Here is an 18,810-nt window from a genome sequence, read left to right on the forward strand (position 1 = left end):
GACAGAGTCTTGCACTATCATTCATGCTGGAATGTAGTGGTGGGATCCACGCCTGGCTAATTTTTGTGTTTTTTAGTAGAGGTGGGGGTTTTGCCATGTTGGCCAGACTGGTCTCGAACTCCTGACCTCAGAGGCTCCGCCTGCCTCGGCCTCCCAAAGTGCTGGGATTACAGGCGTGAGCCACTGCACCTGGACTATACTCTTTGAGTTTTAATGAGTCTTAACATTGAGCATATATACTTAGTAAGGAGACAGTTGTTTCATTTGTGTGTACTATATGCTTGCTGGGTTGGCACGTTACATGAATTTTCTCACTTTATTTCAAATACACTGCAAGATGCTGGGACAAATTAAGTAACTTGTTCATGGTTACACCTAGTAGGTGATAGATGAAGAACTTGAACCTAGGTTTACCTGCAGAGCTGAAGTGTTTTCTGCAGACCAAATGATACCTAGCATATAGTAAAACCGTCAAATATTCGCTGTTGGTATTTTCTTTTTTTATTGATTGCTCCTTGCCTCCCATACTTTAGTTTTCAAACATATTAGATATTTGGACAGATAAAACCTTTTCTCTAAATGTGGCTTTTTTTTTTTTTTTTGAGATGAAGTTTCACTCTTTTTGCCCTCGAGTAGTGGCACAATCTTGGCCCACTGCAACCTCCACCTCCTGGGTTCAAGTGATTGTCCCGCATCAGCCTCCTGAGTAGCTGGGATTACGGGTGCACACTGCCACACCTGGCTAATTACGTACTTTTAGTAGAGACAGGGTTTTGCCATGTTAGCCTGGTTGGTCTTGAATTCCTGACCTCAGGTAATCTACCTGCCTTGGCCTCTCAAAGTGCTGGGATTACAGGCGTGAGCCACCATGCCTGGCCCTAAATGTGGCTATATGTTTGATGTGAATAAATGCAGCTCTTAAGTATAGAATTATGTGGTTGGCTTAAACTTTTTTTTAGCTTTTTAGCTCAGCTCCTTTTCCCCCCCATATTAATCTTTTTTTTTTTTTTTTTTTTTTTTTTTTTGAGACGGAGTCTCGCTCTGTCGCCCAGGCTGGAGTGCAGTGGCCGGATCTCAGCTCACTGCAAGCTCCGCCCCCCAGGTTCACGCCATTCTCCTGCCTCAGCCTCCCGAGTAGCTGGGACTATAGGCGCCCGCCACCTCGCCCAGCTAGTTTTTTTTTTTTTGTATTTTTTAGTAGAGACGGGGTTTCACCGTGTTAGCCAGGATGGTCTCGATCTCCTGACCTCGTGATCCGCCCGTCTCGGCCTCCCAAAGTGCTGGGATTACAGGCTTGAGCCACCGCGCCCGGCCTGAATCTTTTAAAAATAATTGTATATGATGTTTTGACATCTTTGGGGGCCTTACTGGCTGAGGAGGGACTGCCCTTCTTCCTAGGGCTAGCTTATTCCTAGAGATTGTAAACAGCTGATCAGTGAGCCTGCCTTTCATATACAAAACATCTAATCCTGAGTCTATGCACTTAACTACCTCCTTTATCTAACTCTTAAACACCAAGCCAATATTCTGCCATGATCACCCAGGGTCAGGTACCAAACAACTATAGACCACCCCTACAATCCAAAGCCCACTGACATTATTCAAACTAGCCATCTTGTTTCCTCTGCCCTGCCTTTCCATGGAAAACACAATAAAGGCTCTGGGTCCTAATTTTCCCCAGTTCCCTCTGCCTCCTGACCAAACCTAGTGCTTTCCTATATGTCTCCTTCTCTTGGGAAGTAAGTAATTGTTCTTTCAGTAGCGTTGGCCTCTCCGTGTTGTCACTCAGTTACATCAATAAAAATCTCATGAGTACAATTCAGATGTTCCCACATAGGCAAATTCTGTTTTCCTCTTTTGTCGTCTTGTCTGCTATTTTGCTACTCCTCTAGCTAATTATTTCAGTTCTTAATTTGTACTAGATTACTTAGTTACCATGGCAGGATCTTCTGTGTTCATATTAATCACACAGGCCTAAGTATTTTTCCTCTGAACTGCCTTTAAAATCCAGGCTTTATAAAACAGCTTTAATATCTTGCATGCATCTTGGCCTATTCAAATTTTGCCTGACTTAGTATGTCTATCCAATGTGCAGAAAGTTTTGAATTTAAGAGCATTTCTGTGAGTGGTTACTCACAGCAATACTTAGTAGGATACTTAACTTAGTAGGATAATATTTTTTTGGCCAGGCAAGGTGCCTCGTGCATGTAATCTCAGCACTATGAGAAACCAAGGAAAGAGGATTGCTTGAGGCCAGGAGTTCAAAACCAGCCTGGGCAACACAGCAAACTCTGTCTCTACAAGAAGTAACGTTAGCTAAGTGTGGTGGCATATACCTGTAGTCCTGCTGCTCAGGAGTTCGAGTTCAGGAGTAGGAGGCTGAGTGAGCTGTGATCACACTACTGCATCCAGCCTGGGCAGCAGATAGCCTGTGTTTAAAAAAACAAAAGAAAAGAAAAGAAAAATTCTTGTTTCCAGTTGTAAATCTAGGTTTACTATATTCAAAGAATGCCCTACCTTTGTGAGCTGATATGTTCTATGTGTTGATGTTCAAACAATGGCATTATTTTGAGGTTGATTTAGGTTTCTGTTAACTTTAGTTTTATTTTTAGATGTTAAGGTAGCCAGCTATTAGATCTTCGTGCTAGTATCTTACATTTGATAGGCAAATTCAGTACTTCATTTGTGCCTCCTCGTGTTCCTTAGTAAGGTTGATACAGCTTAATGTATTTTTGCTGTTACCATTTTAGTATCAACTATATGCTGCATTCTTTGCAATATTTTCATAGTGATATATGAAACTTACATTTTGATTTGCTGCAACAGAGTAGTAACCTCAGTTTATTCTCCCAAGTATGATGGACCTTAACATTGATTATTTGCATTTTTATTGTGTTATCTACAAGAGACTAAATGTCTTTAAATTTGTCAGTGACTAGTATGGGAGAAATGAGCCTATGTTTATTTGATACATGAATTTATGTTATGTATGACATGCTCCATCTCTGATTGTCATACCCAGCCTGGTTGACTGTTAGGTTTTTATTTTTTCCTAAACTCATTCTTGTGTAATATTAAACATTATGTCTTTCAAGCTATTTTATTGCTACCATGTTCATTACATACACTGCCTTTGGTCAAATGTACCTCTTCTAGTAGTGACAGTTGATAGTTTTTGTTTTGTCTGTATTCTTTCTATCCTCTGTCAGTTTGTGGTTTGAAACCTTTTTATATTTTCAGTAACTTACATCTAAATTCCTAACTTCCTTTGAAGTTGCTGTTTACCTGTCTTGTCATTTATCAAGGTTCATGGTATGATGGCAAGAACGTAAGCTTCAAAGTCAAGATGGCTTCAAATCCTAACCTTACATTTCATTAGCTTTAACCTAAAGGAAGTTAATTTCTCAGAGCCTTTGTTTCCATATTTTGTAAAACGAATTAAACTTGTTAGGGTTAGACATACCTGAGTAAGGAACCTTGCATATTATCTGGCATACTGATACTTAACTTTTAGTATATACTTCTCCCACAAGGTGTGCCATCTATCAGACACCTTAGGAGTGGTGTCTTCTACCTTCAAGGAAAAGGTAACTGGATGAAATAGTGATCTTGTGTTGATTTCATTTTTTCTTTTTTAAGGGCTTAAAAAGAAAGTTGAAGGAATTTCTCTTGGTTATTGTCCTGAAAGGGCTCTGGCCCTTTTTTTTTTTTTTTTTCCCTTGTTTTTCTTTTTGAGACAGAGTCTCACTATGTTTCCCAGGCTGGAGTGCACTGGCACGATCTCCACTCACTGCAGCCTCCACCTCCCGGGTTCAAGTGATTCTCCTACCTCAGCCTTCTGAATAGCTGGGATTATAAGCATGCTCCACCATGCCTGGCTAATTTTTGTATTTTTTAGTAGATACTGGGTTTCACCATGTTGGCCAGGCTGGTGTTGAACTCCTGACCTCAAGTGATCCGCCCCTGCCTCGGCCTCCCAAAGTGCTGGGATTACAGTGTGAACCACCATGCCTGGCCTGATCTTTTAAACAGTGTTTAAAAGGAGAGGATTTTTTTTTTAACCTTCCATTTTATAACTCTTAATTCTCTGATACACCTGTCTTTTAATACTCTTTCCTTTTGTCAGATTGCATGGGTTAGTTCTGGATCAGCCACTTGACTTGACTACATCCATTTTGTGTCTTACAGCCCTGTTCATTTTTATATTTTATCTTTGTTCTTTGAGGTGGTAGATAAATGTATTTGCCTAGTAAGTTACTAACTAGTGATGGAACTTCACCATTTCGTATAGATGTGTTCATTAGACTCTTTTTTTGTTTTGGTTGTGCATAATTCTCTCATTTTCAACTTTTGTTTTTCATGCTTTACTGTTTTCTGGTTGGACTGATTATGTAAGTTATCTTTAGGATTATGAAGAAATTAATGGAACAGATTAGTCATAATAGTTTAAAGTCCTGGCTTTTCATTAGTGTCATTCTTACTTGATGACTTGCAAGAATGACTCTTAGGCACATAAGAATTATATTTTCAAAAGTCTAGTGTATACGTCAAGGAGTAAAGAAAACATCTATTTCATTGAAGGAAATCAGGAAGAAAGTTTTCATCTTAGTCAATAGATTGAAGATAGCACAATTCAGAAAGAATAGTTTTGATCTAATCTTATCACTTTAAACATGAGTAGCTGCAAATATTGTTTACCATGATAACCCACAAATAACTTGAGTTATATTAACGTTTATGAAGCAGTAGACAAAATTAAGCTTCATTAACTGATTTTAAACTTTTTTTAGGTAAATGAATTGGTGGATGCCAGAGATGTCGGCCTTGGTGCTTGGTTTGAAGCACACATACATAGTGTTACTAGAGCTTCTGATGGACAGTCACGTGGCAAAACTCCACTGAAGAATGGCAGTTCTTGTAAAAGGACTAATGGAAATATAAAGCATAAATCCAAAGAGAACACAAATAAATTGGACAATGTACCCTCTACGTCTAATTCAGACTCTGTTGCTGCTGATGAAGACGTTATTTACCATATCCAGTATGATGAGTAAGTGCTCAAGCTATTGAGGACTTTATTCATATTTTCATTTGTAGAAACAAAGCCTTCTCTTTCAAGATTCTTTTAAATAGTCTTTCTGAAGAAATCCTTTAGAGATTATGTTCAATTTGTTACTTTTTGGTTTTGGTCGTTGTACTCTAATAAATAAGGGCCCTTTAGCTCTCTATTGTCTCTGATTCTTAAGTGGTTTATTTTTCAGTATCATAATATTGGCTTAATTTAGGGTGTATGGGTTTCTGTTTGTCTTTTTCTCTATTAGGTGGGCTTTTTTTGAGACGGAGTCTCTTTCTCTGTTGCCCAAGCTGGAGTGCTGAATGGCACGATCTCGCCTCCTACAACCTCAGCCTCCTGGGTTCAAGTGACTGTCCTGCCTCAGCCTCCCGAGTAGCTGGGATTACAGGTGCCTATCACCGCGCCTGGTTAATTTTTCTATTTTTAGTAGAGGCGGGGTTTCGCTGTGTTGGCCAGACTGGTCTCAAACTCCTGACCTCAAGTGATCCGCCCCCCTTGACCTCCCAAAGTGTTGGGATTACAGGGATGAGCCACTGTGTCTGGCCTTTATTACGTATTTTGATATGTATTTTAACAGTATTTTGGAAACTATTTTATAACATGTAGTGTAATAGCATTAGAGTGACATCTGTATGTATATGTTGTGGGGAGTGGGGACAGGGTCTCACTTTGTTGCACATGCTGGAGTACAGCGATGTGATCATGACTCACTGCAGTCTCCACCTCCTGGGCTCAAGCGATCTTCCCACCTTAGCCTCCCAAGTAGCTGAGAATACAGGCATGTGTATTACCATGCTTGGCTAATTTTTTTTTTATTTTGGTTTTAAGACAGTGTCTCACTCTGTCACTCAGGCTGGAGTACAGTGGTGCAATCTCTGCTTACTGCAACCTCTGCCTCCCCAGGTTCAAGCTAGTCTCTTGCCTCGCCTCCCGAGTAGCTAGCATTACAGGCGTGCACCACCACGCCTGGCTAATTTTTGTGTTTTTAGTAGACATGGGGTTTCACCATGTTGGCCAGGCTGGTCTCGAACTCCTGATCTCAGGTGATCTTCCCACCTCAGTCTTCCAGAGTGCTGGGATTACAGGCGTAAGCCACCACACCTGGCCAGCTAATTTTTTTGTAGAAATGTGGTCTCACTATAGTGCCCAGGCTGGTGTTGAACTCCTGGGCTCAAGTGATCTCCCGCCTCAGCCTTCCAAAGTGCTGAGATTAAAGGCGTGAGCCACTGTGCCCAGTGCAAAATATTTTTTAAACAGCTTTTTATTGAGATAGTTCATGTACAGTTAACCTGTTTAAAGAGTATAATTCATTGCTTTTGACATATTACCACAAACTAATTTTAGAGCATCCCCCCAAAAAGAAATCTCATATTGATTATCAGTCACTCCCCAATCCTACTTCCCCAAGAAAATTGGATGGATTGATTGATTTAGAGATGGAATCTTGCTCTGTTAGCCCAGGCTGGAGTGCAGTGGTGCGATCTTGGTTCACTGCAACCTCCGCCTTTTGGGTTGAAGTGATTCTTCTACCTCAGCCTCCTGAGTAGCTGGGGACTACAGGTGCCTGCTACCATGCCTGGCTAATTCTTGTTTTTTTGTTTTTTTTGAGATGGAGTCTCGCTCTGTCGCCCAGGCTGGAGTGCAGTGGCGCAATCTCGGCTCACTGCAAGCTCCACTTCCTGGGTTAATGCCATTCTCCTGCCTCCGCCTCCCGAGTAGCTAGGACTACAGGCACTCGCCACCACGCCTGGGTAATTTTTTTTGTATTTTTAGTAGAGACGGGGTTTCACCGTGTTAGCCAGGATGGTCTCAATCTCCTGACCTTGTGATCTGCCCACCTCAGCCTCTCAAAGTGCTGGGATTACAGGGGTGAGCCACTGCACCCAGCAAATTCTTGTATTTTTTAGTAGAGGCTGAGTTTGACTATGTTGGCCAGGCTGGTCTCGAACTCTTAACCTCAAGTGATCCACCCACCTTGGCCTCCCAAAATGCTGGGATTACAGGCCTGAGCCACCACGACTGGCCCAAAATCGGCTTTAAACTGTTAGGTTGGAAGTGGTATTAAGAACTTATCTTGAGGGTTTAGATTCTGATAGTAAACTATTGTCTTTACCCATTTAAAAAATTATAGTATGAAAGTTACTGTTGGGACAGATTTAGTATGTATTAAACACACTAAATGACCTTAAGTCACTAATCAAGTAATACATTAATATGTATGGAAGATATTATGCTACCAAATTCTTATCAAGTACAAGTTCAAAATCCTAGAATGGTGGTTATTTTTCATATCACAAAACAGTATAAAAAGACTTCAGTATTCAGATTTCCAGGATATCTGGAAACGAATCAAAAGTAGATCCCTTTAATCTTTACTTTTCTGGTACTTATTGTGGTTGTGGCTAAGCTGCCAACACTGCTTATTTGACATGGTAGATGGTAATAGTACCAACAGTTATCTGAGTATTTAGATCCGGGATTGGCCAGAACTGAACAGAGGCTGGCGTAGAAAAGGGTTGAAGTTGGTGTGTAATAGTAAGTGGTCTCTGGGTTTATAAATGCTGCGTCAAAAGAGGTAAATAAGTAGAATGTTTTAAGTTCTTGAGTTTTGTTGTGGAAATGGGAGAAATAATTAGGAAAAGGTACTACCTTGAATCTGATTTTGGCCAATAAGAGTTATTGTTTGGCAAATAATATTATGCAGAATGGCACAACATAGACATAGAATAAGGAATTTTAAATAGTGAACAAAAGCTTATTAAATTTTACAGTTTTAGGGGCTCGTAAAGTTGCTTTTGAAGTAAGACTATCCAATGAATAGGCCCTACACTTCAGTTTGGTGTATGTTAGAGCACAAAACACAGTACTTTAGCATTTGGCTGCTTTTTTTGTCCGTTAGAATGAATGTTAAGTAAAGGGAAATCTAAATCCAACATGTGTGAAGAGACTAAAATTACCTGCCCTAATAATTTTACATGATGGAATTAAATGTTTCAATGCTGGCAACTTGAAAATATGATAGCTGAACTTTCTTTGAAAAATGAAAAATAACAGAAGCTTAGTAACAGGTAAATGTCACCTCTTTAAAAAGAGGAAAGGACTATATAAGATATGAGATGTATAAAATAAATAAGCTCCTGGATAAAAGAATCGTTATGAGCCGATATGGATGTGATACAAAGCTTGTTGAAGTTTCATTCTTCGTGATAATGAGAAAAATGAATTATAAAATATAATGAAGTACATGTTGATTTCAGTAAGTCATCAAACAAGTTCTTCCTTGAATGGAGGATGCATTGAAGAAAGCTGGTGAAGTGTATAGCCTAACAGTAGTAATAAACAGATTTTTTATTTTATTATTTTTTAGGCAGAGTGTCGCTTTGTTGCCCAGGCTGGAGTGCAGTGGCACGATCTCGGCTCACTGCAACCTCTGCCTCGCGGGTTCACGTGATTCTCCTGCTTCAGCCTCACGAGTACCTGGGATTACAGGTGCCCGCCACCACACCTGGCTAATTTTTGTATCTTTAGTAGATACAGGGTTTCACCTTGTTGGTCAGGCTGGTCTTGAACTCCGGACCTCAGGTGATCCACCTACCTCAGCCTCCCAAAGTGCTGGGTTTACAAGCATGAGCCACTGCACCTGGCCAGATTTTTTATTGAGTAGTAAGCTCCAAGTGAGTTGATAGAATGTGGTTGTCATATAGTTATGCTGTAAACCTGTTTTACTTAGTTTAGTTTATTTATTTATTTTTGAGACAGAGTCTTGCACTGTGATCCAGGCTGGAGTGCAGTGGTACGATCTCAGCTCACTGCAACCTCTACTTCCTGGTTTCAAGCAATTCTCATGCCTCAGCCTCCCAAGAAGCTAGGATTATAGGCATGCATCACCACACCTGGTTAATGTTTGTATTTTTAGTTGAGACTGTGTTTCACCATGTTGGCCAAGGTGGTCTTGAACTCCTGAACTCAAGTGATCCACCCACCTTGGCCTCCCAAAGTGCTGGGATTACAGGTGTGAGCCACCACACCCAACTAGTTTCATTAGAAGTAAGATACCTAGTACAAACCAGATGATGCTGCTGTTGTACTGGACTGGCTATTCCCTACTAGGAGTATTGTCCTCCAACTCCCATGCCTTAAAAACAATACCATCAGGACCTGGTGCATATTCAGAGTAGGACTCAAAATGTAAAACTACAGTGAAGAGTAGCCAAGAAAACTAAATACTTAGCTTAAAAGACCTGGATTATGGTATTTCTCTCAAAGAACTACTTTTTCATTTTTCTACTAGAGTGATAAGCATTATTTGGCAAACCTGTACACATTTGTATCTCCAAACCTCTGAGTGTGGCAGTGTAGTTTGAACAAGCCATCATTTAGCAAAAGCAGGGAAATGTATTGTACATGAGATAAAAGAAACCTGCCTCCAGAATTCTTTTGGGCTATACAATGTTTGTCAGTTAAAATGGAGCTGTTTAAAAGCTATTTTTATAGTAATCTACATATCTAATAGATTACTAGACCAGATTATCAGTCTTTGAAATGAAGCTTCATTAAAACAATTATAAATCATTAAGTGGTTAATACAAAAAAGGGAGAAAAATCAAATTTTCTCGTATTTCATTTTAGTAAGTGTGTACTGTTAAGTTTTATAGCTTCCTCAATGTTGCATATTCCCATCAATTATCCTCTCTGTAGTTAAGATATTAAAGGTTAAGATTAACATTTTTAAAGGCCCTAAACATCCAAATTCACAAAACTGACAGCAGTCTTGCAAGTAGAGACCCTGAAGCTATTGATGAAGAGTCAGGATGTTGACTGAAGGAAGTAGTGATCTTGAAGGACAGTCATTCCATTAGTGTTTTAAATAATATCTGTGGCATAGCTTATGATATTTTAGAGAATGTTGTCTTATGTGCCAGACTCTGAGCATAACTTCTTACACAGATGCTACGTAATCTTTAGCATGACTATAATGTAGCTACATTAACTCTTGTATGGGGAAACCAAGGATTAATTACATTATTAGCCAAGGGTCACATCTATTAAATTGTCTGATTCCAGAGCCCAAGAGTTAACCAATATGCAATATTGTGATTCAGCACAGACATGGTACATATAATTGGTAGTAGCCTAGTTGTGTGTTGCCTTCAGAGGTCAACATTTTATATAAATATTTAATTGCAAGTATGACCTGAAGACTTGCTGTAGACTTTGCCTGGGATTTAAAGCAAAACATACACACGCAACTTCTATTGAGTTAAACCATAGGTATGTCAACAACTTGGGCTATCCTGTCAAATTTTATCTGTACTCATCATTTGACTGCTTTATCAGCAGACAAATGCTAAAATCTTGATCCTGCTTTTGTGTATAAGAAGCATCTGCTTTCAGTGGATTTTGTTTAGATTCATTTTAATTACTTAGACTAGTGGTCCTCAACCGTGGCTACACATTGTGTAGGAAGTTTTCAAAATAATGAATGCATGAGACCTCTCCCCACAGAATTTGCAGATAGTCCTTCTGAGGGAGCCCCCTTCCCTCTCCCTGGCATTGATGTCTTCAAAAGTTCTAATGATTCTAATCATTCCCTGTGATTCTATTTCATTCTCTGTGATTCCCTGTGATAATAATCCCCTATGATTGTAATGTCTAGCCATGGTTGAGAACCACTGCCTTAGTCCATTTATTCTCAAAATATGGTCGTTGGCCAGGAGCATCAGCATCACATGTTAGAAATGCAAATTCTTGGCCTGTGTGGTGGCTCATACCTGTAACCCAAGCACTTTGGGAGGCCAAGGCAGGTGGATCACTTGAGCCCAGGAGTTCGAGACGAGCCTAGGCAACGTGGCAAAACCCAGTCTCTACAAAACAAACTCAGCCAGCTATGGTGGTGTGCAGCTGTAGTCCCAGCTACTCAGGAAGCTGAAGTGGGAGGATGGCTTGAACCCAGGAGGTGGAGGTTGCGGTGAGTGAAGATTGTGCCATTGCACTCCAGCTTGGGTGACATGGTAAGAACCTGTCTCTACCAAAAAAAAAAAAAAAGAAGTGCAAATTCTTGGGCTCACTCCAAACATATGATGAATCAGTCCTGGGGGTGGCTGAGCAATATGAGTTCTAGTAAGTCTTTTGAGTGACTCTGATGCACACTTCAGTTTGCGAACAAATCATTGATTGATTCCTTTTGACCCAGCCTTATCCATTACTATCAGGCAGCTGCTGCCAAATAGCAGTGTGGGGGAAAGTAGTTGATATATGACAGTTTAAATATATTTTAGAGACCAAAGATGATATGCAATACCTGAAGAATCTGAGCATTCATTCTTATTTTAGTATGTCTAGGTGGTTTGTAGCTTTTTTTTTTTTTCATTTTGTTTCCTTATAGACAAAATTATTGGAACTAAGTCTTTTCTAAAATTATATTTCGTTCAAGCTAAGTCATCTGTAGGTGACTTTAAATGAGGGACCATTTCTCCACTGTGCAGTCTTTACCCATATTAATTTTTCATAGAAATTAATGTCTGTAATGTATTTATGGGGAAATTTGTCTGTTAAATTCTTGAGTCGGGGAAATACTATGTAATAGTTGACTTTTCTGAGATCTAAAGTTTTTCTTGCTCTGTTGCCCAGGCTAGAGTGCAGTGGCACAATCTTGGCTCGCTGCAACCTCTGCCTCCTGGGTTCAAGCAATTCTCGTGCCTCAGCCTCTCGAGTAGCTGAGATTACAGGTGCCTGGCACCACGTCTGGCTAATTTTGGTATTTTTAATAGAGACAAGGTTTCACCATGTTGTCCAGGCTGGTCTCAAACTGCTGACCTCAAGTGATCCACCCACCTCAGCCTCCCAAAGTGCTGGTATTACAGGTGTGAGCCACCACCTCCAGTCAGTCCTTCTAAGACAAGCTTCCTGAATGGGAGATGGGATTGAACGAGATGTCAGATTCTTCCCTGATTGTAAAATGCTTTTCCTTGAAATGTTACCAGTGGATGAAGCAGCTCAGTCTCTGTTCATTACAGAATAATCATAATCAACCCATAAGTTTTCAATCAGTTCAAAAGTTTTCTAAACATTGGCATACTTTTTTTTTTCTTTTTTCTTTTTCTTTTTTTGGAGACAGGGTCTTGCTCCATCACCCAGGTTGAAATGTGGTGGCACAAACATGGCTCACTGCAGCCTTGACTTCCTGGGCTGAAGTGAATCTCCTGCCTCAGCCTCTCAGGTAGCTGGGACCACAGATGCACACCACTGTGACCAGTTCATTTTTGATTTTTTTTTTTTTTTTTTGGTAGAGATGGGGTCTCACTTTGTTGCCCAGGCTGGTGTCGAACTGTAGGCTCAAGCAATCCTTTCACCTTGGCCTCCCAAAGTGCTGGAAGTACAGGCCTGAGCCACTGTGCCTGGCATGGCATGAAGTTCATAATGATATGGTCTAGGCTTTAATTTTTAGGCCATAGTTACCACACTACCACCTGTTCTCTTCATCCTCTTAAAACCAAGGATTTAGCATGTACTGTTAGTCAGTCTTACAGGTCAGTTAAAAAGGTAAGTGTAAGGAAGCTGTGCTTGTTAGTGACTTGTTTTTCCTTTATTGCTTTATTTAACTTAGTGGTCTAATTTAGAGATCTTGGGTTATAACTTCTAGCTGATTTCTGTAAGAATCAAAGTAAGCTAGAAAACACCTAGTAGTTTGAACAAGGAAGTGTGTATGTAAAGAAGGAAAATTCTTATGAAAGTTAGTATGTCTGTATCTCATCTTAAGAATGAACAGTTACCTTCGGCTAGGCAAGTTGCAGTCTTTAACTATGGGCAAATGATTGCCAAGAGTCTTTTCATAGTGAAGCCCAAATTAAAGTAGCTTAATCTAGTAATTCTTATTAAAATAACACGGTGTGCCAAGCAGTATACAAATACTTCACCTGGATTATCTCATGTAATCCTCATAGAAACTCAATGAAGTAGATATTTTCTTATGTGAAAAGTGGGAATAACTGAGGTTTAAAGAAGTAATTTGCTCAGTATTAGAGAGCTAGTGAGTAGTAGGCAGATTCCAGAAAGCACATGCGTGCAACTCCTCTGCCATACTACCTCTCATTTTAAGAGAAGCATGCTTTTAAAAAACTATTGTAGAGTACCATTTATCTATAGCATATCAGTTTGTTTACATAACTTAAAAATGTGTGTCTCTCAGAATGCTTTCACAGAACAGATACTATAGACCAGAGAGATTCTTTACTTGTCCATAAACACCTGTATGTACTTCTTTGTGGGGGAGAACACATACTCTTTAGTATTAAAAGGGTTGCTTAAACCAAATAGGTTCAACTGCTACTTTTAATGCAGTGTCAAGGCTTTACCATGGGATTGAAATCAAATGAAATGTTACAGCATCAGTTAGAATTTTGTGGGTAACTTAGGCTAGGCTATAATTAAAAACTCATCTGGCAAACGTCTTAAAATATGTTGTCATTGCTCCCAGCATTCTTTAAGATTTCTAGAGCTATTCTCAGTCTATGGTACATGATTTTGAGTAGCCTTAATTATGGCTACTGCAAATAGAAGTCAGTGAGCCAATTCTGAATAAAATCAAGTGGTATTTTTAGATGAAAGTAGTTTTTCCAAAAAGTAACAAAACTGATGTTCTTGAGTATATTGATGTAGTGATATCTTTTCCTAAAAGAGTTCCAAAAATGTTTTTAACAGTGTCAAATGTAGTTATTTCTAGGTTTTGATGGGAGAGAGAGTAGGTTTTTCTTGAATTAAGTGTCATGTCGATCTTGAGTACAGGGACCTAGAATGAGTTGTTGAATTTTAGAACCCTGGTAAAGTAACCTATCTGCTCTATTGCTTCTTGGTTGTTATTGGTGTCTTTACTAAAGACTTAAGAGTATTTCCTCTGTCTATGACTTGTAGGGTCCTGAGTGGATAGTAATCAAAAGGAGGGAGGAAGAAGTTAGATATGTATGTAATCTTCTCATTGCTCATGTGTTATAGGATCACTTAGTACTTAGAAAAAGGACTTTACAGATACCAGTTGATTTCACCTCTTCAAACTTGTATATTGTCCCTTTACATTTATGTTTCTCAAAGATGGTCTAAAACACTGCATTTTCACCCATGTAAGGTGTTTAAGAAACAGATTCCTAAGGGGACCCTCTCTCCCTGCCTCATTGTGTGGGCCTAGGAATCTGCTGCTTGCTTTTTTTTTTTTTTTTAGACAGTCTTGCTCTTGTCGTCTAGGCTGGAGCGTTGTAGTGGCATAATCTCAGCTCACTGCAACCTCCCCCTCCAGGGTTCAAGTGATTCTCCTGCCTTAGCCTCCCGAGTAGCTGGGTTTGTAGGCGTGTACCACCATGCCTGGCTAATTTTTGTATTTTTAGTAGAGATAGCATTTCACCATGTTGGCCAGACTGGTCTCGAACTCCTAACCTCAGGTGATTCACCTGCCTCGGCCTCCCAAAGTGCTGGGATTACAGGCGTGAGCCACCACGTCCAGCCTAGGAATCTGCTTTTCAAAGAGGTACCACCCTGGCCATTAAGTATACAGAGCAGTGGCTCTGTCACAGGCTATATAGTTTAGGCACCAGATTTAGAATTTGGGTTGAGGCCGGGCACAATGGCTCACGCCTGAAATCCTAGCACTTAGGGAGACTGAGGTGGGAGGATCACTTGAGCCCAGGAGTTTGAGGCCAGCTTGGGCAACATAGCAAAACCCCATCTTCTATTTAAAAAAAAAAAAAAAAAAAAAAAAAAAAAAATTGGTTTGAATTCCAGGTCTTCAGTTTATTGTTAAGTTTTTTGTTTTCTCTTAAATTTTTCAGCTTTTAATTTCCTCATCTGTAAATAACTATTTGACCTGTGTTATTTATGTATTGATTGATTGATTGATGGAGCCTTGCACTGTCTCCCAGGCTGGAGTGCGGTGGTATCATCTTGACCCACTGCATCCTCCACCTCCCAGGTTCAATTGACTCTTCTGCTTCAGTCTCCTGAGTAACTGGGATTACAGGGGCGTTCCACCACATTTGGCTAATTTTGTATTTTTAGTAGAGATGGGGTTTCACCATGTTGACCAGGCTGGTCTCAAACTCCTGACCTCAAGTGATCCACCTACCTTGGCCTCCCAAAATCCTGGAATTACAGAGGTGAGCCACCACACCTAGCCTCTTTATTTTGAGACAGGGTCTTACTCTGTCACACAGGTTGGAGTGCAGTGGCACAACCACAGCTCACCGCAGCCTTGACCTCCTGGGTTCAAGTGATCCTCCTACCTCAGCCTCCTAAGTAGCTGGGATCACAGGTGCATGCCTCCATACCTGGCTAATTTAACAACTTTTTCTTTCTGTAGACAGGGTCTTCCTGTGTTGCCTACACTGGTCTCGAACTCCTGGGCTCAAGCAGTCCTTCCCCCTTGGCCTTCCAAAGTGTTGGGCTGACAGGCATTAGCCACTGGTCCTAGCTCTTTCTTCTAATAATATTGAAAATAATCTGGTGATAATGGAATAAAGCTTTTTGCTTTTCATTTACTAATTAATAAAGACGGGTTTATTTTGGTAAATAACTGCCCCCTGCCCTTTTTTTCCCTTTTTCTGATATAGAGTCTCATTCTCATCACCCACGCAGGAATGCAGTGGCATGATCTTGGCTCACTGCAGCCTTGACTACCCTGGTTCATGTGATCCTCCTGCCTTAGCCTCCTGAGTAACTGGGACTACAGGCACATGTCACCTCGCCTGGATAATATTTTTTTTTTTTTGAGACAGAGTCTTGCTCTGTCACCCAGGCTGGAGTACAGTGGCTCAGTCTTGCCTCACTGCAACCTCCACCTCCCATGTTTAAGCGATTCTCATACCTCAGCCTCCCAGGTAGCTGGGATTACAGGCACGTGCCACCACGCTTGGCTAATTACAGGCATGAGCCACCTTGCCTGGCCTAATTTTTTTTTTAATTTTTAGTAGAAACAGGGTTTTGCCACGTTGCCCAGGCTGGTTTCAAACTCCTAAGCTGAAGCGATTCGTCTGCCACTGCCCCAGTCTACATATTCTTAAATAATACTTAGAGCTGGGTGCGGTGGCTTATTCCTGTAATCCCAGCACTTTGGGAGGCTGAGGCTAGTGGATCACTTGAGGACAGGCGTTTGAGACCAGCCTGGCCAACGTGGTGAAACCCCGTCTCTACTAAAAATACAAAAATTTGCTTGGCATGGTGGTGCACACCTGTAGTCCCAGCTACTCGAGAGGCTGAGGCAGGAGAACCACTTGAACCTGAGAAGCGGAGATTGCACTGAGCCGAGATCGCGCCACTGCACTGCAGCCTGGGCGACAGAGTGAAACTCTGTCTCAATAAATAAACAAATAAACAAACAAAGACATAATACTTAGAAGTTTTATTTTGGGCATACTTTTTTTTTTTTTTTTTTTTTTTTTTTTGAGTCTTGCTCTGTCACCCAGGCTGGAGTGCAGTGATGCAGTCTCGGCTCACTGCACGCTCCGCCTCCCAGGTTCACACCATTCTCATGCCTCAGCCTCCCGAGTAGCTGGGACCACAGGTACCCACTACCACACCCACCCAGCTATTTTTTTTTTGTTTTTTTTTTTTTGCATTTTTGGTAGAGACAGGGTTTCACTGTGTTAGCCAGAATGGTCTCGATCTCCTGACCTCATGATCTGCCTGCCTTGGCCTCCCAAAGTGCTGGGATTACAGGCATGAGCCACCGCGCCTAGCCAGCATACTTATTTTTTAACCTAATTATGTTGTTTCTACTGTTAACAAAATATATGCTGGGCGGTCATAGTTTATTATATATTTGATTAAGAGCTTTTTATACAAAAGCATATTTTTCTATTTAGTAAGTTGGACATGTTTCCAGACATTTGTAGGCCTGGTCTCTCCCAGATACACTATATTTTGAACATGGTACTTGTTCCTCAATGAAAAATTGCTGTTTTACAGTACGATAGAAGTATGCATACCTAGCTTTGAGAGTACAAAGGTAGAGGAGATATTTTAGTTCCTGAAGGAGAACAGCAGTATACAAGGATAAAGAGGCAGAAAATACGGGGCTACCTGGGAGTAGATTAATATGGCTGGAGTGTAGAAAAGCATATAGTGAGTAAGAAGAAATGAAACTAAAGGCAAATAAAGATTTCCAGTTAAACATGGCAGGTTAAGATGCATGTTTCTTTCCACTCCTTTCTAAACCATTCTAGAAGACAGTAAGATAATAAATCCGTAAACCCCCAAGGACAAAAAAAAAAAAAAAGGCACAGAAATCAAAGCACAAGAGAAAGCAACATTTTGGAAGGCACAACGATAATGAATTAATATTATGTAGTTTAGCAGGGCAGAGAAAACTGAAACCTATGGACAAGAAGCCAACAAACAAAGCAAGCAAGCAAACTGGTGTTGGAGAACCTTGGGGAAGGCTCAGGCCTTGAATTCACTAGGCACTTTGGAGGAAGGCATGTGGAATAGAACTAAAAACAAGAGGACTGGATAATTTGTATTAAAGAGCATTTTAACCACTTTTAACCCTTCCTAGTGTTAAGAAAGAAGACATGCTCTCCAGGAAATAGGATTCAATATAGGAGGTAATGGAAGGAGATGCTAGCATGATAGCTATGGACTAGGCATAAAGCCTATAAAGCAAGGTGTCCAGATTGGAATTTGACAGAGGCACTAGAATAAATGTTTCAAAGTTGCAAAAAGGTGGAGTACCTAAGATGTCTGAACAGTTTTACAACTGTGTAGGAATGTAGATAAATTAATGATAGGTACAGAGTAACAACCAAAAAGAGCAACCAAATTCTCAAAGGAAAACACAGCTGTGGAAGGAAGGAAATGTAATTAAAGCATAGTTCATTACTTATCTGTGAATACTATTTAGTTAACATGTAAAAAACATTGATTTTACAGACTACCTAGTTTCTATAATATATTTAAGAAAAAGAAAAAATTTATCAACCCCTGTTAAGTATATAGAGTCTAGAGCCAGATGATCAGTTTGAATAATGTCTCTGTGCCTTATTACCATCCAAATAAATACCTTCTATGCTTCATCTGTAAAATGGGGGTAGAATAATGCCTAACTGTCCTAAGGGTTGTTATAAGTATATATGAACACTTAATGCAGTGCCTCGTGTTAGTAATTGTAAGAGGAGGATGGAGGCAAGTGAACTGTACTTGGTGGATGTTAAGAGTAACAGTTTAACAACAAAAAATACAAAGCATGCTGTTTGAAAATGTGGCGGTAAATAAGATAAGAATGGAAAGTTTTTGCCTCTTGAGTAACAGGAGTTAAGAATGTGGTAGGTTGTGGCAGTAGACAGACTCTCTGTCTTCATTGTAAGCCTTGAGTGTTACCTTTTAAAGTGTGTACACATAAGGAGAAACTTCAAAAATAGGAAAAGCCTTTTGTATTTAGCCAGTGTTTGGATTTTCAGTTGTGTAGCATTTGTATTTATTACAGAAATCTTTAAACACTGCAGAACAACAATATGATGAACCCATCATCTTGCTTTAACCATTATCAACTCATAGCCAATCTTAAGACCTTTACTGACCAGCTGCAAGTAGTGCAGTTAGCGGGTCGTCTTCAACTACAGCACTTTCTAACTCTACCACAGTGTTTGAAGCAAAGCTATGCTCTTTCTTGGCCTCCCTCAGCCAGTGACCAAGTGTGGCAGAGCTTCTAGATTTGGCAATTTTTGCCCAATGTTAATTTCACACCTGAGCTTACC

General features: G+C 40.2%; 1 protein-coding gene across 4 annotated transcripts in view; it reads left to right on the forward strand.

The window, feature by feature from the left end:
* The window catches only part of LOC105489144 (ubiquitin like with PHD and ring finger domains 2), a 98,033-nt gene that overhangs the window by 14,726 nt on the left and 64,497 nt on the right, over positions 1–18,810 (forward strand). For all 4 annotated transcript variants that reach the window (XM_011753835.2, XM_011753837.3, XM_011753836.3 and 1 more), the window contains one exon: positions 4,791–5,050. In XM_011753835.2, the coding sequence (XP_011752137.1) occupies positions 4,791–5,050 (260 nt within the window). The remainder of the gene's footprint in view (positions 1–4,790; positions 5,051–18,810) is intronic.

Source organism: Macaca nemestrina, chromosome 14, assembly GCF_043159975.1.
Source record: "Macaca nemestrina isolate mMacNem1 chromosome 14, mMacNem.hap1, whole genome shotgun sequence".
In the NCBI taxonomy this organism is placed as follows: domain Eukaryota; kingdom Metazoa; phylum Chordata; class Mammalia; order Primates; family Cercopithecidae; genus Macaca; species Macaca nemestrina.